Source organism: Hemitrygon akajei, chromosome 5, assembly GCF_048418815.1.
Source record: "Hemitrygon akajei chromosome 5, sHemAka1.3, whole genome shotgun sequence".
NCBI lineage: Eukaryota > Metazoa > Chordata > Chondrichthyes > Myliobatiformes > Dasyatidae > Hemitrygon > Hemitrygon akajei.
The window spans coordinates 110,795,091-110,820,138 of NC_133128.1; the positions used below are offsets into that span (position 1 = coordinate 110,795,091).

The window sequence follows — 25,048 nt, forward strand, 5'->3', positions numbered from 1 at the left end:
ACGTTAAGAAGCATGATAAGGGAAGTAAATTAACAACAGAACTGAGATGGGGACAATATGATATAGTTAATCAGGCTGCCCAGTGCTTACTAGGACTGTAATCTTGATATAGTTAAGCAGACTGCCCAGTGCAAAGCAGAGAAGTCTCAAGCTTTAGTGAAAAATGAAACGAGTTTAGATTACCCAGTCAGATCACCCAGGTTAATGGTAAATTTATTTGTGTCCTATCCCACACAAAGGGTGCAAAGGTCACTCAGACTGTATAATGCTGCCCAGGAAATCAGCAAAGTCATCTCTCACCCCTTGTCCTCTCTCCCTCTCTTTTCCGCTCAAGCCCAGGCCTGTGTGTATCTGAGGGACGTGGGCCAGCTCAAACGTCGTCTGTGGAAGTGGACCGATGATCACTGGGTGTAATGGAGGACACCCAGAGCTCAGAGCAAAGCCCGGCCAGGAAACCAGCGATCGCTCGCTACCCATTACACCAGCAACCTCCCTGGATATTTAGTGCCTTGTTTGCAGTGCAGGTATGTAAGAATTGAGCAAGAAAAACCACAGGCATCGTACATTCCTATCGATTTACCCTCAATTTGGATTAAAGGGGAGTCTCTTCACTCAGAGGGTGGTGAGGGTGTGGAACAAGCTGCCAGTGGAATTGGTGGATGTGTTCGAATGCAATATTTAAGAGAAGGTTGGATAGGTACATGGACGGGAGGGGTGTGGAGGGCAGGTCAATGACACTGAGCAGTACAATAGTTTAGCATGGACTGGTTGGGCCAAAGGGCCAGATTCTGTGCTGTATGAGTCTACTGAGTTCCTAAACTCTGGACTTTCCATTGAAAGGAGTGGCTCAGGTGGTAGGGCTGTTGCCTCACCACTCCAACAACATGGGTTCCAGCGCTGTCTATCTGGAGTTTACATCCCCTCCCCGTCCCTCCCTCCCCACATCTTCCAGCTTTTCTCCCACATCCCATGGGTAGATGGATTGTTGTGTTAATTTACTTTTATTATTTGCACGATTTCTCTTCCTGCACATTGGTTGTTTGCCAGTCTATGGAAATGAATAAACAATCAACAGTTCGGGCTGAGACCCTTCTTCGGGACAAGTTTTTCGTAAATTTTATTTTATTTCTTATTTTCCTGTAAATGCCTGCAAGAAGATAAATCTCAAGGTAGTATGTGGTGACATATACTTGCTTTAATAATAAATCAGCTTTGAACTTTAAACTTAATTGGCTGCTGTTAATTGCCGACCTGGGGTAATGGTGAGTAAGAGAATCTGGGAAGAGTGAATGGCCATGTGTAGAGCTTAAAAATAACATTGGAGCTAACGTCAGCACAGATTCGATGGGCTAAAGGGCTTTCCTCCAAGTTGTGAACTTTATAACCTTTTCACCAACTAAGATTGTCCTTAAAGTTTATTCCTTCATTCAATGTTCTAACAATGCCTCACACCATTTGGTATTAATCTATTGTATTTATTTTCCTGTAAATGCCTGCAAGAAGATGAATCTCACTCAGGGCAGTAAATATAAGCACATTGATAACAAATTGACTTTGAATTTTGAACTTTAATAGCTTTTCTTTTATATTGAAGCTGTTATATATAGGTTGTGTTTTTAACGGAGAGGATACCTGTTTCATAGAAACATAGAAACATAGAAAATAGGTGCAGGAGTAGGCCATTCGGCCCTTCGAGCCTGCACCGCCATTCAGTATGATCATGGCTGATCATCCAACTCAGAACCCTGTACCTGCTTTCTCTCCATACCCCCGATCCCTTTAGCCACAAGGGCCATATCTAACTTCCTCTTAAATATAACCAATGAACCGGCCTCAACTGTTTCCGGTGGCAGAGAATTCCACAGATTCACCACTCTCTGTGTGAAGAAGTTTTTCCTCATCTCGGTCCTAAAAGGCTTCCCCTTTATCCTTAAACTGTGACCCCTCGTTCTGGACTTCCCCAACATCGGGAACAATCTTCCTGCATCTAGCCTGTCCAATCCCTTTAGAATTTTATACATTTCAATAAGATCCCTCCTCAATCTTCTAAATTCCAGTGAGTATAAGCCTAGTCGATCCAGTCTTTCTTCATATGAAAGTCCTTCCATCCCAGGAATCAATCTGGTGAACCTTCTCTGTACTCCCTCTATGGCAAGAATGTCTTTCCTCAGATTAGGGGACCAAAAATGCACACAATATTCTAGGTGCGGTCTCACCAAGGCCTTGTACAACTGCAGTAGAACCTCCCTGCTCCTGTACTCAAATCCTTTTGCTATGAATGCCAACATACCATTTGCCTTTTTCACCGCCTGCTGTACCTGCATGCCCACCTTCAATGACTGGTGTACAATGACACCCAGGTCTCGCCACCGTTCAGATAATAATCTGTTTCCCTGTTCTTGCAACCGAAGTGGATAACCTCACATTTATCCACATTAAATTGCATCTGCCATGAATTTGCCCACTCACCTAACCTATCCAAGTCACCCTGCATCCTCTTAGCATCCTCTTCACAGCTAACACCGCCGCCCAGCTTTGTGTCATCCGCAAACTTGGAGATGCTGCATTTAATTCCCTCGTCTAAATCATTAATATATATTGTAAACAACTGGGGTCCCAGCACTGAGCCCTGCGGTACCTCACTAGTCACTGCCTGCCATTCTGAAAAGGTCCCATTTACTCCCACTCTTTGCTTCCTGTCTGCCAACCAATTCTCTATCCACATCAATACCATACCCCCAATACTGTGTGCTTTAAGTTTGCACACTAATCTCCTGTGTGGGACCTTGTCAAAAGCCTTTTGAAAATCTAAATATACCACATCCACTGGTTCTCCCCTATCCACTCTACTAGTTACATCTTTGAAAAATGCTATAAGATTCATCAGACATGATTTTCCTTTCACAAATCCATACTGATTTTGTCCGATGATTTCACTTCTTTCCAAATGTGCTGTTATCACATTTTTGATAACCGACTCTAGCATTTTCCCCACCACCGATGTCAGACTAACCGGTCTATAATTCCTCGGTTTCTCTCTCCCTCCTTTTTTAAAAAGTGGGGTTACATTAGCCACCCTCCAATCCTCAGGAACTAATCCAGAATCTAAGGAGTTTTGAAAAATTATCGCTAATGCATCCACTATTTCTTGGGCTACTTCCTTAAGCACTCTGGGATGCAGACCATCTGGCCCTGGGGATTTATCTGCCTTTAATCCCTTCAATTTACCTAACACCACTTCCCTACTAACATGTATTTCCCTCAGTTCCTCCATCTCACTAGACCCTCAGTCCCTTACTATTTCCGGAAGATTATTTATGTCCTCCTTAGTGAAGCCAGAACCAAAGTAGTTATTCAATTGGTCTGCCATGTCTTTGTTCCCTATGATCAATTCACCTGTTTCTGACTGTAAAGGACCTACATTTGTCTTGACCAATCTTTTTCTTTTCACATATCTATAAAAGCTTTTACAGTCAGTTTTTATGTTCCCTGCCAGCTTTCTCTCATAATCTTTTTTCCCTTTCCTAATTAAGCCCTTTGTCCTCCTCTGCTGGTCTCTGAATTTCTCCCAGTCCTCAGGTGTGCTGCTTTTTTTTGCTAATTTATATGTTTCTTCTTTGGATTTGATACTATCCCTAATTTCCCTTGTCAGCCACAGGTGCACTACCTTCCCTGGTTTATTCTTTTGCCAAACTGGGATGAACAATTGTTGTAGTTCATCCATGCGATCTTTAAATGCTTGCCATTGCATATCCACCGTCAACCCTTTAAGTATCATTTGCCAGTCTATCTTAGCTAATTCACGTCTCATACCTTTAAAGTTACCCTTCTTTAAGTTCAGAACCTTTGTTTCTGAATTAACTATGTCACTCTCCATCTTAATGAAGAATTCCACCATATTATGGTCACTCTTACCCAAGGGGCCTCGCACGACAAGATTGCTAACTAACCCTTCCTCATTGCTCAATACCCAATCTAGAATGGCCTGCTCTCTAGTTGGTTCCTTGACATGTTGGTTCGGGAAACCATCCCGCATACCTTCCAAGAAATCCTCTTCCTCAGCACCCTTACCAATTTGGTTCACCCAATCTATATGTAGATTGAAGTCACCCATTATAACTACTGTTCCTTTATTGCACGCATTTCTAATTTCCTGTTTAATGCCATCCCCAACCTCACTACTACTGTTAGGTGGCCTGTACACAACTCCCACCAGCGTTTTCTGCCCTTTAGTGTTATGCAGCTCTACCCATATCGATTCCACATCCTCCAGGCTAATGTCCTTCCTTTCTATTGTGTTAATCTCCTCTCTAACCAGCAATGCTACCCCACCTCCTTTTCTTTCCTGTCTATCCCTCCTGAATATTGAATATCCCTGGATGTTGAGCTCCCATCCTTGGTCACCCTGGAGCCATGTCTCTGTGATCCCAACTATATCATATTCATTAATAACTATCTGCACATTCAATTCATCCACCTTGTTACGAATGCTCCTCGCATTGACACACAAAGCCTTCAGGCCTGTTTTTACAACATTCTTAGCCCTTATACAATTATGTTGAAAAGCGGCTCTGTTTGCTTTTTGCCCTAGATTTGCCTGCCTGCCACTTTTACTTTTCACCTTACTACTTTTTGCTTCTACCCTTATTTTACACACCTCTGTCTCTCTGCACTTGTTTCCATCCTCCTGCCACATTAGTTTAAAGCCTCCTGAACAGCAGTAGCAAACGCTCCCCCTAGGACATTGGTTCCAGTCCAGCCCAGGTGCAGACCGTCCTGTTTGTACCAGTCCCACCTCCCCCAGAACTGGTTCCAATGCCCCAGAAATTTGAATCCCTCCCCCTTGCACCATTTTTCAAGCCACGTATTCATCTGAAATATCCTCTTATTTCTACTCTGACTAGCACGTGGCACTAGTAGTAATCCAGAGATTATTACCTTTGTGGTCCTACTTTTTAGTTTATCTCCTAACTCCCTAAATTCACCTTGTAGGACCTCATCCCATTTTTTACCTATATCATTGGTACCTATGTGCACCACGACCACTGGCTGTTCACCCTCCCACTCCAGAATGTCCTGCAGCCGCTCAGAGACATCCTTGACCCTTGCACCAGGGAGGCAGCATACCATCCTGGAGTCTCGTTTGCGGCCGCAGAAACGCCTTTCTACAATCGAATCCCCTATCACTATAGCTCTCCCACTCCTTTCCCTTCCCTCCTGTGCTGCACAGCCACCCACTTCCTTTGCATTCGCACTTTCCCGAGGAGTCGTTACTGTGCTGCTGGGGAAGTCTGTAAAAACTTAACCCGCAATTACTGACTGGCATTTAACTTAACGCTTGGCTGGAGTCAGCACGGAATGTTGGAATGCCTTGTCATAGAGTCATTGACCACTACAGCACAGAAACGGGCTCTTTGACCCTTCTAGTCCATGCAGGACTGTTACTCTGCATAGTACCCTCAAGCTACATCTGGACCATAGCCCTCCATACCCCTCCCATCCATGTACCTATACGATTTTCTCTTAAATGTCGAAATCAAAACCACATCCACCACTTCCACTGGCTGTTCATTCCACACTCTAACCCCTACCTTGAGTGAAGAAGTTCTACCTCATGTTCCCCTTAAACACTTCACCTTTCACCCTTGACCCATGACCTCTAGTTCTAGTCTCACCCAACCTCGGTGGAAAAGGTCCATATGCATTTACCTTACTTATATCCTCATAATTTTGTATACCTCTGTCAAATCTACCCTCATTCTCTTAAGCTCCACTGAATAAAGTCCTAACCTATCTAACCTTTTCCTATAACTCCAGTCCTCAAGTCCCAGCAACATCCCTGTAAATATTGAACTTTTGCCCCTCACCTATGACTTCTATTTCTAGTCTCACCCAACTCGAGGAGAAAAGCCTACATACATTCACTCTGCAACCTCATAATTTTGTATACCTCTGTAAGATCTTCCCTCATTCTCCTGTGCCCCAGTGAATAAAGCCCTGACCTCAGTTAGAATCAGAATCAGGTTTATTACAAGTTTATCACATTGGGACCAGTACATTTTGGCCCAATTAAGTGACTGCCCCAATTAGCCAAAGTTTCATGGAAATAGTTAAAAAGTATAAAAAAGACAAATTACATTTAACTGAGTAAGAATTTATGTATTTAAGTGAAATAAAGAAAATAAGAACAAACCTCTACAGAACTATAAAACAATGTATTAGTTTCTAACAGTTATCAATGGAGAAATTCATCCAGTGTACGCTGCCATGTTCCTGTGATTAATTGTAAATGAACAAAATCAGCGCAGACACTTAGTTCTGATAATGGTCTGCCTTTGTACAATTCTTTAGACAATTGCATCCTCTAAATCTTTATTCTCATCTGTCCACAGAACACAGTCCCAGAAGCACTGTGGAAAATATAAATGGTCTTTTGCAAACTTGAGCTGTGCAGCAATGTTTTTTTGGAGAACAGTGGTTTCCTCTGTGGTGTCCTTCCATGAATACCATTCTTGTTCAGATTTTCTCCTGATTGTCCACAGATTTCTGCAGGTCTTTTGCTCTTACTCTTGGGTTCTCTTTCATCCCCTTCTGCTTTGCTCTTGGTGTGATCTTTGCAGGACACCCACTCCTAGGGAGAGTAGCAACAGTACTGAATTTCCTCCATTTGTAGACAATTTCTCTCACTGTGGACTGATGAGCAGTCAGTCCTTTATAAATGTTTTTGTAGCCTTTTCCAGTTTCTCGAGAAGAGAAGGTTCTGTCAGTTACCTGACTTTATGTGCATTTTTTATAGGGCAGAGTACCTCTACAACCCACACCTCCAATCTCATCTCATTGACTGGAACACCTGATTCCAAATAGCTTTTGTCGAAGGCATGACCCCAAAGGTTCACGCACTTTTCTGAACCTAGATTGTGATTGTTTAAGTGGTGTACTCAGTATTGACGAGAAGATGTACAATTGTTTGTGTGTTATTAGTTTAGGCAGATTATGTTTGTCTATTATTGTGACTTAGATGAGATCAGACCACGTTTTATGAGTGATTAATGCAGAAAACCAGGTAACTGCAAAGGGTTCAAAACTTTTTCCATATATATATAAATTAATTAACGAAAAAAGAAAGAAAAAAAAGTGATGTAGTGTTCATGGATTGAAATTGAAATCATATCTCCTAGTTGTGCTAGCAGCTCGTTCCACACTCTCACTGCCCTCTGAGTGAAGAAGTTTCCCCTCATATTCCCCTTAAACCATGATCTCTAGTTGTACTCCCACCCAACCTCAGTGGAAAACGCCTGCTTGTATTTACCCTATCTATACCCCTCATTATTTTGTATACTTCTATCAAATCTCTCCTCAATTTTCTACTTTCCAAGGAATTAAGACCATAAGAGAGAGGAGCAGAAGTAGGCCATTCAGCCCATTGAGTCTACTCCACCATTCAATCAGGGCTGATCCAATTCTTCCAGTCATCCCCACTCCCCTGGTTTTACCACAGACCCTTTGATACCCTGGCTAATCAAGAACCTATCTATCTCTGCCTTAAATACACCCAATGACTTGGCCTCCACATCCACTCATGGCAACAAATGCCACAGATTTACCATGGTGGCATCCGTCGGTCTCGAGAGACCATGGATCTGCGCCTGGAGTTTCCAGGGCGCAGGCCTGGACAGGGTTGTATGGGAACCCGGCAGTTGCCCAAGCTGCAGGCCTTCCCCTCTCCACGCCACCGATGTTGTCCAAGGGAAGGGCACTAGGACCCATGCAGCTTGGCACCGGTGTCGTCGCAAAGCAGTGTGTTGTTAAGTGCCTTGCTCAAGGACACAAACACGCTGCCTCAGCTGAGGCTCGAACCAGTGACCTTCAGGTTACTAGTCTGATGCCTTGCCCACTAGGCCATGCGCCAACACAGATTTACCACCCCCTGACTAAAGTAATTTCTCTGCAGCTCTGTCCTAAATGGACGTCCTTCACTCCTGAAGTTGTGTCCTCCTGTCCTAGACTCACCGACCATGGGAAATAACTTTGCCATATCTAATCTGTTCAGGCCTTTTAACATTTGGAATGTTTCTATGAGATCCCCCTTCATTCTCCTGAACTCCAGGGAATACAGCCCAAGAGCTGCCAGACATTCCTCTTACAGTAACCCTTTCATTCCTGGAATCATTCTCGTGAATCTTCTCTGAACCCTCTTCAATGTCCATATATCTTTTTTAAAATAAAGAACCCAAAACTGCACACAATACTCCAAGTGTGGTGTACTAACCTATTCATTTTTTTCCTTATAACTCAAGTCCTACAGTTCTGGCAACCTTATTTACATTTTTCCTGCAGGTAGGTGACCAAAACTCCACACAGTAATCCTAATCAGGTCTCACCAATGTCTTATACAACTTCAACATAACATCCAATCTCCTGTACTCAATACATTGATTTAGGAAGGTCAATGTGCCAAAAGCTTTCTTTGTGACCCTCTCTACCTGTGCTGCCACTTTCAATGGGTGACGGACCTGTATACCCAGATCCCTTTGTTTTACCACACTCCTCGATGCTGTACCTTTCATTGATTAGGACCTACCCTGGCAGGTCCTACCAAAGCACAACACCTCACACTTGTCTGCATTAAATTCCATCCGCCATTTTCAGCCCATTTTTCCAGCCGGTCCAGATCCCGCTACAAGCCATGATGTCCTTCCTCGCTGTTCATTACACACCCAATCTTGGTGTCATCTGCGAATTTGCTGATCCAGTTAACCACATTATCCAGTCAGAGAGGCAACCATCTACTACCACTCTCTGGCTTCTCCCAAAAAGCCAGTGTCCAATTCAATTTATTACCTCATCTGAATGCAAAGTGACTGAACCTTCTTGACCAAACTTCCATGCGGGATTTTGTCAAGTGCCTTGCTAAAGTTCATGTAGGCAACTTCCACAGTCTTGCCTTCATCGACTTTCCTGGTAACTTCCTTGAAAAACCTTTCTCCAACAGCAGAACAACATTAGCCGTCCTCTAATCTTCCAGTACCTCATCTATCACTAAGGATGATTTAAATATCTCTGCTAGGGCCCCTGCAATTTCTGCACTTACCTGCACTGGATCTGAAGGAACACCTTGAGAGTCCCTGGTGATTTATCCACCCAAAGACAGCAAACACCTCCTCCCCCGTAATCTGTATGGGGTCCATGACTTCACCGCTGCTTTGCCTCATATCTACAGACTCTGTGACTATCTCCTGGGTAAATCCATTTAAGATCTCCCCAGTCTCTTTTGGCTCCATACATGGATGACCAGAATCAGAATCAGGTCTATTATCACTAGCATGTGATATGAAATTCGTTAACATAGCAGCAGCCGTTCAATGCAATACATAATCGAGCAGAGAAAATAAATAAATTAATTAAATTTTACAAATAATAATTAGTAAACAACTAAATCAATTACGTATATTGAGTAGATTAAAAAAAACATGCAAAAACAGAAATACAGTACATTAAAAAAAAAGTGAAGTAGTGTCCAAAGATTCAATCTCCATTGAGGAATCAGGTGGCAGAAGGGAAGAAGCTGTTCTTGAATCACTGAGTGTGTGCCTTCAGGCTTCTGTACCTCCTAGCTGATGGTAACAGTGAGAAAAGGGCATTCCCTGGGTGCTGGAGGTCCTTAATAATAGACGCTGCCTTTCTGAGACACTGCTCCCTGAAGATGTCCTGGATACTTTGTAAGCTAGTGCCCAAGATGGAGATGAATAGATTTACAACCTTCTGCAGTTTCTTTCAGTCCTGTGCAGTAGCCCCTCCATACCAAACAGTGATGCAGCCTGTCAGAATGCTCTCCATGGTACAACTATGGAAGTTTTTGAGTATATTTCTTGACATGCCAAATCTTTTCAAACTCCTAATAAAGTATAGCTGCTGTCTTGCCTTCTTTATAACTACATCAATATGTTGGGACCAGGTTAGATCCTCAGAGATCTTGACACCCGGGAACTTGAGCTGCTCACTCTCTCCACTTCCGATCCCTCTATGAGGATTGGTGTGTGCTCCTTTGTCTTACCCTTCCGAAAGTCCACAATCAGCTCTTTCATCTTACTGACGTTGAGTACCAGGCCAATTATAGAGGGAAGTACAGAGGCCCAGGTTCTGCAACTTCTCAATCAGGTTTGTGGGAATGATGGTATTAGATGCTGAGCTATAGTCGATGAACAGCATCCTGACATAGGTGTTTGTGTTGTCCAGGTGGTCTAAAGCCGTATGGAGAGCCACTGAGATTGCATCTGCCATTGACCTATTGTGGTGATAGGCAAATTGCAGTGGGTCCAGGTCCTTGCTGAGGCAGGAGTTCAGTGTAGTCATGACCAACCTCTCAAAGCATTTCATCACTGTCGATGTGAGTGCTACTGGGCGATAGTCATTAAGGTAGCCCACATTATTCTTCTTTGACACTGGTATAATTGTTGCCTTTTTGAAGCAAGTGGGAACTTCCACCTGTAGCAGTGAGAGGTTGAAAATGTCCTTGAATACTCCCACTAGATGGTTGGCACAGGTTTTCAGAGCCTTACCAGGTACTCCATTGGGACCTTCCGCCTCGCAAGGGTTCACTCTAAAGACAATCTGACATCGTCCTCTGAGACAGAGATCACAGGGTCATCAGGTGCAGCAGGGATCTTCACAGCTGTAGTTGTGTTCTCCCTTTCAAACTGTGCATAGAAGGCGTTGAGTTCATCTGGTAGTGAAGCATCGCTGCCATTTACACTATTGAGTTTCGCTTTGTAGGAAGTAATGTCTTGCAGACCCTGCCAGAGTTGTCATGCATCCGATGTCACCTCCAACTTCATTCAAAATTGTCTCTTTACCCTTGAAATAGCCGTTCACAAATCATACCTTGTTTTCTGGTACAGGCCTGGGTCGCCAGACTTGAATGCCACAGATCTAGCCTTCAGCAGACAGCGAACCTCCTGGTTCATCCACAGCTGTTGGTTTGGGAATGTACAGTAAGTCTTTGTGGGCACACACTCATCCACAGAGGTTTTAATGAAGTTGGTAACAACTGCAGCATACTTATGCAGGTTTGAAGATGAATCCCTGAATACAATCCAGTCCACCGATTCAAAGCAGTCCTGTAGGCGTTCCTGTGCTTCCCTTGTCCATACCTTCTTGGTCCTCACTACTGGTGCTGCAGTCTTCAGTCTCTGCCTATACCCAGGGAGTAGAAGTACAGGTGATCAGACTTCCCGGAGTGAGGGCGTGGAATAGCACGATAGGCATTCTTGATGGTGGTGTAGCAATGGTCCAGTGTGTTGTTTCCTCTGGTATTGCAGGTGATCTACTGATGGTAGTTGCTTAGTGATTTTTTTCAGACTGACCTGGTTAAAATCTCCCAAAACTATGGTAAAGGCATTAGGGTGTGCTGTTTTGTGCATGTTGATCCCAATGCTCAGATCATCAAAAGCCTGCTTGACATTGGCCTGAGGTGGAATGTAAACTGCTACCAGAATGACCCCAGAGAACTCCCGTGGTAGGCAAAAAGGATGTGATTACTCGGGCAATGGGTGAAATATCCCTCTAGTGTTTGTAGATCTCGTACTGGAGATGCAGTATCACTTCACCCTGCCACTTTGTTTTTGGCCCACGTTGTCATCATCTAGGTCCCCGACTTGTCTTTATTGAAATTGTCCTCCTCGTTAACCTCCATTCTGGAGTTTAAATTACTATGGTGGAGTTATTGCTTATGGTTAGTGTTGGGGGTGGCCATTTATAGGGATTAGATGCTGTGATCTGGAGGTTGTGCAGTAGCTATCAGCTGCTTCCAAAGTCAGTACTGTCAACAAAGATGTCTTAATGTGTTTAAACAAACTATTTGTCCTATCTATCAACCTCTCAGCCTCCTGAATGAACTGGAGTTCACCCATTTCAAGATCCAACTCCTTAATACCGAGTGTTTGAAGCTGCAGCTGGATGCACTTCTTGCAGGCGTAGTCATCAGGGACACTGAAAGCAGGGAGCCTTCCCACATCTTGTAAGAGGAGCATTCAGTTATCCTGCCTGACATCCATATTGTTCAAACTGTGTAAATATAAAAAAGGAAACAAAAATTAAACTGGGGAGAAAATAATCTACCTACAGCTTTTATGGCTTCTCTCACTCAAGTCTCTCTGTGCTGAAACCTCAAAGAGTTAAAGCCTCAAATAACCACTCCCACACTGTCCGTTCCCACACTGTCCCACACTGTCCGTTCCCGCACTGTCCGTTCCCACTGTCCATTCCCACACTGTCCGTTCCCGCACTGTCCATTCCCGCACTGTCCGCTCCCACACTGTCCGTTCCCACACTGTCCGTTCCCACACTATCCGCTCCCGCACTGTCCGTTCCCACACTGTCCGTTCCCGCACTGTACGTTCCCACACTGTCCGCTCCCACACTGTCCGTTCCCGCACTGTACGTTCCCACACTGTCCGCTCCCACACTGTCCGTTCCCGCACTGTACGTTCCCACACTGTCCGCTCCCACACTGTCCGTTCCCGCACTGTCCGTTCCCACTATCCATTCCCGCACTGTCCATTCCTGCACTGTCCGTTCCCGCACTGTCCGTTCCCGCACTGTCCGCTCCCACACTGTCCGTTCCCACACTGTCCGCTCCCACACTGTCCGTTCCCACACTGTCCGTTCCCACACTGTCCGTTCCCACACTATCCGCTCCCGCACTGTCCGTTCCCGCACTGTACGTTCCCACACTGTCCGCTCCCACACTGTCCGTTCCCGCACTGTCCGTTCCCGCACTGTCCGCTCCCACACTGTCCGTTCCCACACTGTCCACTCCCACACTGTCCATTCCCACACTGTCCGCTCCCACACTGTCCGCTCCCACACTGTCCATTCCCACACTGTCCGCTCCCACACTGTCCGTTCCCACACTGTCCGCTCCCGCACTATCTGCTCCCGCACTGTCCGTTCCCGCACTGTACGTTCCCACACTGTCCGCTCCCACACTGCCCGTTCCCGCACTGTCCGCTCCCGCACTGACCGTTCCCACACTGTCCGTTCCCGCACTATCCGCTCCCGCACTGTCCGTTCCCGCACTGTACGTTCCCACACTGTCCGCTCCCACACTGTCCGCTCCCGCACTGTCCATTCCCACACTGTACGTTCCCACACTGTCCGCTCCCACACTGTCCGCTCCCACACTGTCCACTCCCGCACTGTCCGCTCCCGCACTGTCCGTTCCCGCACTGTCCGCTCCCGCACTGTCCGCTCCCGCACTGTCCATTCCCACACTGTCCATTCCCGCACTGTCCGCTCCCGCACTGTCCGCTCCCGCACTGTCGGCTCCCGCACTGTCCGTTCCCGCACTGTCCGCTCCCGCACTGTCCGCTCCCGCACTGTCCGTTCAGGCACTGTCCATTCCCGCACTGTCCGCTCCTGCACTGTCCGCTCCCACACTGTCCGTTCCCGCACTGTCCACTCCCACACTGTCCGTTCCCACACTATCCGTTCCCACACTGTCCATTCCCACACTGTCCGTTCCTGCACTATCCCACACTGTCCATTCCTGCACTGTCCGTTCCCACACTGTCCGCTCCCGCACTGTCCACTCCCACACTGTCCGTTCCCACACTATCCGTTCCCGCACTGTCCGTTCCCACACTGTCCGTTCCCGCACTGTCCCACACTGTCCATTCCCGCACTGTCCGTTCCCACACTGTCCGTTCCCGCACTGTCCGTTCCCACACTGTCCATTCCCGCACTGTCCATTCCCACACTGTCCATTCCTGCACTGTCCACTCCCACACTGTCCATTCCCACACTGTCCGCTCCTGCACTGTCCACTCCCACACTGTCCGTTCGCACACTGTCCGCTCCCGCACTGTCCGTTCCTGCACTGTCCGTTCCCACACTGTCCGTTCCCACAATAACAGTTCCCACACTGTCCATTCCCGCAATGACCGTTCCCACAATGACCGTTCCCACACTGTCCATTCCCGCACTGTCCGTTCCCGCACTGTCCGTTCCCACACTGTCCGCTCCCACACTGTCCGTTCCCACACTGTCCGCTCCCGCAGTGTCCGTTCCCACATTGTCCACTCCCACACTGTCCGTTCCCACATTGTCCACTCCCACACTGTCCGTTCCCACACTGTCCGCTCCCGCACTGTCCGTTCCCGCACTGTCCGCTCCCACACTGTCCGTTCCCACACTGTCCGCTCCCGCACTATCCGCTCCCGCACTGTCCGTTCCCGCACTGTACGTTCCCACACTGTCCGCTCCCAGACTGTCCGTTCCCGCACTGTCCGCTCCCGCACTGTCCGTTCACACACTGTCCGTTCCCACACTATCCGCTCCCGCACTGTCCGTTCCCACACTGTACGTTCCCACACTGTCCGCTCCCGCACTGTCCGCTCCCGCACTGTCCGTTCCTGCACTGTCCGCTCCCGCACTGTCCGCTCCCGCACTGTCGGTTCCAACACTGTCCATTCCCGCACTGTCTGCTCCCGCACTGTCCGCTCCCGCACTGTCCGTTCCCACACTGTCCGCTCCCACACTGTCCGTTCCCACACTGTCCGTTCCCGCACTGTCCGCTCCTGCACTGTCCGCTCCCACACTGTCCGTTCCCGCACTGTCCACTCCCACACTGTCCGTTCCCACACTGTCCATTCCCACACTGTCCGTTCCTGCACTGTCCCACACTGTCCATTCCTGCACTGTCCGTTCCCACACTGTCCGTTCCCACACTGTCCGCTCCCGCACTGTCCACTCCCACACTGTCCGTTCCCACACTATCCGTTCCTGCACTGTCCGTTCCCACACTGTCCGTTCCCACACTGTCCCACACTGTCCATTCCCGCACTGTCCGTTCCCACACTGTCCGTTCCCGTACTATCCGTTCCCGCACTGTCCGTTCCCACACTGTCCGTTCACACACTGTCCGTTCCCGCACTGTCCCACACTGTCCATTCCCGCACTGTCCGTTCCCACACTGTCCGTTCCCGCACTGTCCGTTCCCACACTGTCCGCTCCTGCACTGTCCACTCCCACACTGTCCGTTCCCACACTGTACGCTCCCGCACTGTCCGTTCGTGCACTGTCCGTTCCCACACTGTCCGTTCCCACAATGACAGTTCCCACACTGTCCATTCCCGCACAGTCCGTTCCAGCACTGTCCGTTCCCAAACTGTCCGCTCCCACACTGTCCGTTCCCACACTGTCCGCTCCCGCAGTGTCCGTTCCCACATTGTCCACTCCCACACTGTCCGTTCCCACACTGTCCGCTCCCGCACTGTCCGTTCCTGCACTGTCCGTTCCCACATTGTCCGTTCCCACACTGTCCGCTCCCACACTGTCCGCTCCCACAATGACAGTTCCCACACTGTCCATTCCCGCAATGGCCATTCCCACACTGTCCGCTCCCACACTGTCCGTTCCCACACTGTCCGCTCCCGCAGTGTCCGTTCCCACACTGTCCGTTCCCACACTGTCCGCTCCCACACTGTCCGTTCCCACACTGTCCGCTCCCGCAGTGTCCGTTCCCACATTGTCCGTTCCCACACTGTCAGTTCCCACACTGTCCATTCCCACACTGTCCGCTCCGACACTGTCCACTCCCACACTGTCCGTTCCCGCACTGTCCGCTCCCACACTGTCCGCTCCCACACTGTCCGTTCCCACACTGTCCGTTCCCACACTATCCACTCCGACACTGTCCGTTCCCACACTGTCCACTCCCACACTGTTCGTTCCCACACTGTCCACTCCGACACTGTCCACTCCCACGCTGTCCATTCCCACACTGTCCGTTCCCACACTATCCGCTCCCGCACTGTCCGTTCCCACACTGTCCGTTCCCGCACTGTACGTTCCCACACTGTCCGCTCCCACACTGTCCGTTCCCGCACTGTACGTTCCCACACTGTCCGCTCCCACACTGTCCGTTCCCGCACTGTACGTTCCCACACTGTCCGCTCCCACACTGTCCGTTCCCGCACTGTCCGTTCCCACTATCCATTCCCGCACTGTCCATTCCCGCACTGTCCGTTCCCGCACTGTCCGTTCCCGCACTGTCCGCTCCCACACTGTCCGTTCCCACACTGTCCGCTCCCACACTGTCCGTTCCCACACTGTCCGTTCCCACACTATCCGCTCCCGCACTGTCCGTTCCCGCACTGTACGTTCCCACACTGTCCGCTCCCACACTGTCCGTTCCCGCACTGTCCGTTCCCACACTGTCCATTCCCGCACTGTCCGTTCCCACACTGTCCATTCCTGCACTGTCCGTTCCCGCACTGTCCGTTCCCGCACTGTCCCACACTGTCCATTCCCACACTGTCCATTCCCACACTGTCCATTCCCACACTGTCCGCTCCCACACTGTCCGTTCCCGCACTGTACGTTCCCACACTGTCCGCTCCCACACTGTCCGTTCCCGCACTGTACGTTCCCACACTGTCCGCTCCCACACTGTCCGTTCCCGCACTGTCCGTTCCCACTATCCATTCCCGCACTGTCCATTCCTGCACTGTCCGTTCCCGCACTGTCCGTTCCCGCACTGTCCGCTCCCACACTGTCCGTTCCCACACTGTCCGCTCCCACACTGTCCGTTCCCACACTGTCCGTTCCCACACTGTCCGTTCCCACACTATCCGCTCCCGCACTGTCCGTTCCCGCACTGTACGTTCCCACACTGTCCGCTCCCACACTGTCCGTTCCCGCACTGTCCGTTCCCGCACTGTCCGCTCCCACACTGTCCGTTCCCACACTGTCCACTCCCACACTGTCCATTCCCACACTGTCCGCTCCCACACTGTCCGCTCCCACACTGTCCATTCCCACACTGTCCGCTCCCACACTGTCCGTTCCCACACTGTCCGCTCCCGCACTATCTGCTCCCGCACTGTCCGTTCCCGCACTGTACGTTCCCACACTGTCCGCTCCCACACTGCCCGTTCCCGCACTGTCCGCTCCCGCACTGACCGTTCCCACACTGTCCGTTCCCGCACTATCCGCTCCCGCACTGTCCGTTCCCGCACTGTACGTTCCCACACTGTCCGCTCCCACACTGTCCGCTCCCGCACTGTCCATTCCCACACTGTACGTTCCCACACTGTCCGCTCCCACACTGTCCGCTCCCACACTGTCCACTCCCGCACTGTCCGCTCCCGCACTGTCCGTTCCCGCACTGTCCGCTCCCGCACTGTCCGCTCCCGCACTGTCCATTCCCACACTGTCCATTCCCGCACTGTCCGCTCCCGCACTGTCCGCTCCCGCACTGTCGGCTCCCGCACTGTCCGTTCCCGCACTGTCCGCTCCCGCACTGTCCGCTCCCGCACTGTCCGTTCAGGCACTGTCCATTCCCGCACTGTCCGCTCCTGCACTGTCCGCTCCCACACTGTCCGTTCCCGCACTGTCCACTCCCACACTGTCCGTTCCCACACTATCCGTTCCCACACTGTCCATTCCCACACTGTCCGTTCCTGCACTATCCCACACTGTCCATTCCTGCACTGTCCGTTCCCACACTGTCCGCTCCCGCACTGTCCACTCCCACACTGTCCGTTCCCACACTATCCGTTCCCGCACTGTCCGTTCCCACACTGTCCGTTCCCGCACTGTCCCACACTGTCCATTCCCGCACTGTCCGTTCCCACACTGTCCGTTCCCGCACTGTCCGTTCCCACACTGTCCATTCCCGCACTGTCCATTCCCACACTGTCCATTCCTGCACTGTCCACTCCCACACTGTCCATTCCCACACTGTCCGCTCCTGCACTGTCCACTCCCACACTGTCCGTTCGCACACTGTCCGCTCCCGCACTGTCCGTTCCTGCACTGTCCGTTCCCACACTGTCCGTTCCCACAATAACAGTTCCCACACTGTCCATTCCCGCAATGACCGTTCCCACAATGACCGTTCCCACACTGTCCATTCCCGCACTGTCCGTTCCCGCACTGTCCGTTCCCACACTGTCCGCTCCCACACTGTCCGTTCCCACACTGTCCGCTCCCGCAGTGTCCGTTCCCACATTGTCCACTCCCACACTGTCCGTTCCCACATTGTCCACTCCCACACTGTCCGTTCCCACACTGTCCGCTCCCGCACTGTCCGTTCCCGCACTGTCCGCTCCCACACTGTCCGTTCCCACACTGTCCGCTCCCGCACTATCCGCTCCCGCACTGTCCGTTCCCGCACTGTACGTTCCCACACTGTCCGCTCCCAGACTGTCCGTTCCCGCACTGTCCGCTCCCGCACTGTCCGTTCACACACTGTCCGTTCCCACACTATCCGCTCCCGCACTGTCCGTTCCCACACTGTACGTTCCCACACTGTCCGCTCCCGCACTGTCCGCTCCCGCACTGTCCGTTCCTGCACTGTCCGCTCCCGCACTGTCCGCTCCCGCACTGTCGGTTCCAACACTGTCCATTCCCGCACTGTCTGCTCCCGCACTGTCCGCTCCCGCACTGTCCGTTCCCACACTGTCCGCTCCCACACTGTCCGTTCCCACACTGTCCGTTCCCGCACTGTCCGCTCCTGCACTGTCCGCTCCCACACTGTCCGTTCCCGCACTGTCCACTCCCACACTGTCCGTTCCCACACTGTCCATTCCCACACTGTCCGTTCCTGCACTGTCCGTTCCCACACTGTCCCACACTGTCCATTCCCGCACTGTCCGTTCCCACACTGTCCGTTCCCGTACTATCCGTTCCCGCACTGTCCGTTCCCACACTGTCCGTTCACACACTGTCCGTTCCCGCACTGTCCCACACTGTCCATTCCCGCACTGTCCGTTCCCACACTGTCCGTTCCCGCACTGTCCGTTCCCACACTGTCCGCTCCTGCACTGTCCACTCCCACACTGTCCGTTCCCACACTGTACGCTCCCGCACTGTCCGTTCGTGCACTGTCCGTTCCCACACTGTCCGTTCCCACAATGACAGTTCCCACACTGTCCATTCCCGCACAGTCCGTTCCAGCACTGTCCGTTCCCAAACTGTCCGCTCCCACACTGTCCGTTCCCACACTGTCCGCTCCCGCAGTGTCCGTTCCCACATTGTCCACTCCCACACTGTCCGTTCCCACACTGTCCGCTCCCGCACTGTCCGTTCCTGCACTGTCCGTTCCCACATTGTCCGTTCCCACACTGTCCGCTCCCACACTGTCCGCTCCCACAATGACAGTTCCCACACTGTCCATTCCCGCAATGGCCATTCCCACACTGTCCGCTCCCACACTGTCCGTTCCCACACTGTCCGCTCCCGCAGTGTCCGTTCCCACACTGTCCGTTCCCACACTGTCCGCTCCCACACTGTCCGTTCCCACACTGTCCGCTCCCGCAGTGTCCGTTCCCACATTGTCCGTTCCCACACTGTCAGTTCCCACACTGTCCATTCCCACACTGTCCGCTCCGACACTGTCCACTCCCACACTGTCCGTTCCCGCACTGTCCGCTCCCACACTGTCCGCTCCCACACTGTCCGTTCCCACACTGTCCGTTCCCACACTATCCACTCCGACACTGTCCGTTCCCACACTGTCCACTCCCACACTGTTCGTTCCCACACTGTCCACTCCGACACTGTCCACTCCCACGCTGTCCATTCCCACACTGTCCGTTCCCACACTATCCGTTCCCGCACTGTCCGTTCCCACACTGTCCGTTCCCGCACTGTACGTTCCCACACTGTCCGCTCCCACACTGTCCGTTCCCGCACTGTACGTTCCCACACTGTCCGCTCCCACACTGTCCGTTCCCGCACTGTACGTTCCCACACTGTCCGCTCCCACACTGTCCGTTCCCGCACTGTCCGTTCCCACTATCCATTCCCGCACTGTCCATTCCCGCACTGTCCGTTCCCGCACTGTCCGTTCCCGCACTGTCCGCTCCCACACTGTCCGTTCCCACACTGTCCGCTCCCACACTGTCCGTTCCCACACTGTCCGTTCCCACACTATCCGCTCCCGCACTGTCCGTTCCCGCACTGTACGTTCCCACACTGTCCGCTCCCACACTGTCCGTTCCCGCACTGTCCGTTCCCACACTGTCCATTCCCGCACTGTCCGTTCCCACACTGTCCATTCCTGCACTGTCCGTTCCCGCACTGTCCGTTCCCGCACTGTCCCACACTGTCCATTCCCACACTGTACGTTCCCACACTGTCCGCTCCCGCACTGTCCGCTCCCGCACTGTCCGTTCCTGCACTGTCCGCTCCCGCACTGTCCGCTCCCGCACTGTCGGTTCCAACACTGTCCATTCCCGCACTGTCTGCTCCCGCACTGTCCGCTCCCGCACTGTCCGTTCCCACACTGTCCGCTCCCACACTGTCCGTTCCCACACTGTCCGTTCCCGCACTGTCCGCTCCTGCACTGTCCGCTCCCACACTGTCCGTTCCCGCACTGTCCACTCCCACACTGTCCGTTCCCACACTGTCCATTCCCACACTGTCCGTTCCTGCACTGTCCGTTCCCACACTGTCCCACACTGTCCATTCCCGCACTGTCCGTTCCCACACTGTCCGTTCCCGTACTATCCGTTCCCGCACTGTCCGTTCCCACACTGTCCGTTCACACACTGTCCGTTCCCGCACTGTCCCACACTGTCCATTCCCGCACTGTCCGTTCCCACACTGTCCGTTCCCGCACTGTCCGTTCCCACACTGTCCGCTCCTGCACTGTCCACTCCCACACTGTCCGTTCCCACACTGTACGCTCCCGCACTGTCCGTTCGTGCACTGTCCGTTCCCACACTGTCCGTTCCCACAATGACAGTTCCCACACTGTCCATTCCCGCACAGTCCGTTCCAGCACTGTCCGTTCCCAAACTGTCCGCTCCCACACTGTCCGTTCCCACACTGTCCGCTCCCGCAGTGTCCGTTCCCACATTGTCCACTCCCACACTGTCCGTTCCCACACTGTCCGCTCCCGCACTGTCCGTTCCTGCACTGTCCGTTCCCACATTGTCCGTTCCCACACTGTCCGCTCCCACACTGTCCGCTCCCACAATGACAGTTCCCACACTGTCCATTCCCGCAATGGCCATTCCCACACTGTCCGCTCCCACACTGTCCGTTCCCACACTGTCCGCTCCCGCAGTGTCCGTTCCCACACTGTCCGTTCCCACACTGTCCGCTCCCACACTGTCCGTTCCCACACTGTCCGCTCCCGCAGTGTCCGTTCCCACATTGTCCGTTCCCACACTGTCAGTTCCCACACTGTCCATTCCCACACTGTCCGCTCCGACACTGTCCACTCCCACACTGTCCGTTCCCGCACTGTCCGCTCCCACACTGTCCGCTCCCACACTGTCCGTTCCCACACTGTCCGTTCCCACACTATCCACTCCGACACTGTCCGTTCCCACACTGTCCACTCCCACACTGTTCGTTCCCACACTGTCCACTCCGACACTGTCCACTCCCACGCTGTCCATTCCCACACTGTCCGTTCCCACACTATCCGTTCCCGCACTGTCCGTTCCCACACTGTCCGTTCCCGCACTGTACGTTCCCACACTGTCCGCTCCCACACTGTCCGTTCCCGCACTGTACGTTCCCACACTGTCCGCTCCCACACTGTCCGTTCCCGCACTGTACGTTCCCACACTGTCCGCTCCCACACTGTCCGTTCCCGCACTGTCCGTTCCCACTATCCATTCCCGCACTGTCCATTCCCGCACTGTCCGTTCCCGCACTGTCCGTTCCCGCACTGTCCGCTCCCACACTGTCCGTTCCCACACTGTCCGCTCCCACACTGTCCGTTCCCACACTGTCCGTTCCCACACTATCCGCTCCCGCACTGTCCGTTCCCGCACTGTACGTTCCCACACTGTCCGCTCCCACACTGTCCGTTCCCGCACTGTCCGTTCCCACACTGTCCATTCCCGCACTGTCCGTTCCCACACTGTCCATTCCTGCACTGTCCGTTCCCGCACTGTCCGTTCCCGCACTGTCCCACACTGTCCATTCCCACACTGTCCATTCCCACACTGTCCATTCCCACACTGTCCGCTCCCACACTGTCCGTTCCCACACTGTCCGCTCCCGCACTATCTGCTCCCGCACTGTCCGTTCCCGCACTGTACGTTCCCACACTGTCCGCTCCCACACTGCCCGTTCCCGCACTGTCCGCTCCCACACTGTCCACTCCCGCACTGTCCGCTCCCGCACTGTCCGTTCAGGCACTGTCCATTCCCGCACTGTCCACTCCGACACTGTCCACTCCCACGCTGTCCATTCCCACACTGTACGTTCACACACTGTCCGCTCCCACACTGTCCGCTCCCACACTGTCCACTCCCGCACTGTCCGCTCCCGCACTGTCCGTTCCCGCACTGTCCGTTCCCACACTGTCCGTTCCCGCACTGTACGTTCCCACACTGTCCGCTCCCACACTGTCCGTTCCCGCACTGTACGTTCCCACACTGTCCGCTCCCACACTGTCCGTTCCCGCACTGTACGTTCCCACACTGTCCGCTCCCACACTGTCCGTTCCCGCACTGTCCGTTCCCACTATCCATTCCCGCACTGTCCATTCCCGCACTGTCCGTTCCCGCACTGTCCGTTCCCGCACTGTCCGCTCCCACACTGTCCGTTCCCACACTGTCCGCTCCCACACTGTCCGTTCCCACACTGTCCGTTCCCACACTATCCGCTCCCGCACTGTCCGTTCCCGCACTGTACGTTCCCACACTGTCCGCTCCCACACTGTCCGTTCCCGCACTGTCCGTTCCCACACTGTCCATTCCCCCACTGTCCGTTCCCACACTGTCCATTCCTGCACTGTCCGTTCCCGCACTGTCCGTTCCCGCACTGTCCCACACTGTCCATTCCCACACTGTCCATTCCCACACTGTCCATTCCCACACTGTCCGCTCCCACACTGTCCGTTCCCACACTGTCCGCTCCCGCACTATCTGCTCCCGCACTGTCCGTTCCCGCACTGTACGTTCCCACACTGTCCGCTCCCACACTGCCCGTTCCCGCACTGTCCGCTCCCACACTGTCCACTCCCGCACTGTCCGCTCCCGCACTGTCCGTTCAGGCACTGTCCATTCCCGCACTGTCCACTCCGACACTGTCCACTCCCACGCTGTCCATTCCCACACTGTCCGTTCCCACACTGTCCGTTCCCACACTGTCCACTCCGACACTGTCCACTCCCACACTGTCTGTTCCCACACTGTCCACTCCGACACTGTCCGTTCCCATACTGTCCGCTCCCGCACTGTCTGTTCCCACAATGACAGTTCCCACACTGTCCATTCCCGCACTGTCCGTTCCCGCACTGTCCGTTCCCACACTGTCCGCTCCCACACTGTCCGTTCCCACACTGTCCGTTCCCACACTGTCCGCTCCCACACTGTCTGCTTCCACACTGTCCGTTCCTGCACTGTCCGTTCCCACACTGTCCGCTCCCGTACTGTCCGCTCCCACTATGACAGTTCCCACACTGTCCATTCCCGCAATGACCGTTCCCACACTGTCCGCTCCCACACTGTCCGTTCCCACACTGTCCATTCCCGCACTGTCCGTTCACGCACTGTCCGTTCCCACACTGTCCGCTCCCACACTGTCCGCTCCCGCACTGTCCACTCCCACACTGTCCGTTCCCACACTGTCCGTTCCCGCACTGTCCGTTCCCACACTGTCCGTTCCCACACTGTCCGCTCCCACACTGTCCGCTCCCACACTGTCCACTCCCACACTGTCCGTTCCCACACTGTCCGTTCCCGCACTGTCCGTTCCCGCACTGTCCGCTCCCGCACAGTCCGCTCCCACAATGTCCGTTCCCACACTGTCCATTCCCACACTGTCCGTTCCCACACTGTCCGCTCCCACACTGTCCGCTCCCGCACTGTCCACTCCCACACTGTCCGTTCCCACACTGTCCATTCCCGCACTGTCCGTTCCCGCACTGTCCATTCCCGCACTGTCCATTCCCACACTGTCCGTTCCCACACTGTCCGCTCCCGCACTGTCCATTCCCGCACTGTCCATTCCCACACTGTCCACTCCGACACTGTCCGTTCCCACACTGTCCGCTCCCGCACTGTCCGTTCCCGCACTGTCCGTTCCCACAATGACCATTCCCACACTGTCCGTTCCCACACTGTCCGCTCCCGCACTGTCCATTCCCACACTGTCCGTTCCCGCACTGTCCGTTCCCACACTGTCCGTTCCCACACTGTCCGTTCCCGCACTGTCCGTTCCCACACTATCCTTTCCCGCACTGTACGCTCCCGCACTGTCCACTCCCACACTGTCCGCTCCCTCACTGTCCATTCCCACACTGTCCAATCCCACACTGTCCACTCCCACAATGACCATTCCCACATGGTCCATTCCCGCAATGGCCGTTCCCACAATGACCGTTCCCACACTGTCCGTTCCCGCACTGTCCGTTCCCGCACTGTCAGTTCCCACACTGTCCGTTCCCACACTGTCAGTTCCCACACTGTCCATTCCCACACTGTCCGCTCCGACACTGTCCACTCCCACACTGTCCACTCCCACACTGTCCGTTCCCACACTATCCACTCCGACACTGTCCGTTCCCACACTGTCCACTCCCACACTGTCCGCTCCCACACTGTCCGTTCCCACACTGTCCGTTCCCACACTGTCCACTCCGACACTGTCCACTCCCACGCTGTCCATTCCCACACTGTCCACTCCGACACTGTCCACTCCCACACTGTCTGTTCCCACACTGTCCACTCTGACACTGTCCGCTCCCACACTGTCCGCTCCCACACTGTCCAATCCGACACTGTCCGCTCCCGCACTGTCCGTTCCCACACTGTCCACTCCGACACACTCCGTTCCCACACTGTCTGCTCCCACACTGTCCGTTCCTGCACTGTCCACTACCACACTGCCCGTTCCCACACTATCCGTTCCCACACTGTCCGTTCCCACACTGTCCGTTCCCGCACTGTCCCACACTGTCCATTCCCGCACTGTCCGTTCCCGCACTGTCCGTTCCCGCACTGTCCGTTCCCACATTGTCCGCTCCCGCACTGTCCATTCCCACACTGTCCGCTCCCACACTGTCCATTCCCACACT

At 53.0% G+C, this 25,048-nt stretch overlaps 1 protein-coding gene across 3 annotated transcripts in view; it reads left to right on the forward strand.

Moving 5' to 3' along the window:
• The first annotated feature begins 255 nt into the window (after window positions 1-255).
• The window catches only part of slc23a3 (solute carrier family 23 member 3), a 104,136-nt gene continuing 79,343 nt past the window's right edge, over window positions 256-25,048 (forward strand). For 2 of the 3 annotated variants that reach the window (XM_073046186.1, XM_073046188.1), the window contains exon 1: window positions 256-524. In XM_073046186.1, the coding sequence (XP_072902287.1) occupies window positions 414-524 (111 nt within the window). In that variant the 5' untranslated portion in view covers window positions 256-413. The remainder of the gene's footprint in view (window positions 525-25,048) is intronic. The other variant, XM_073046187.1, reaches the window with a different exon arrangement.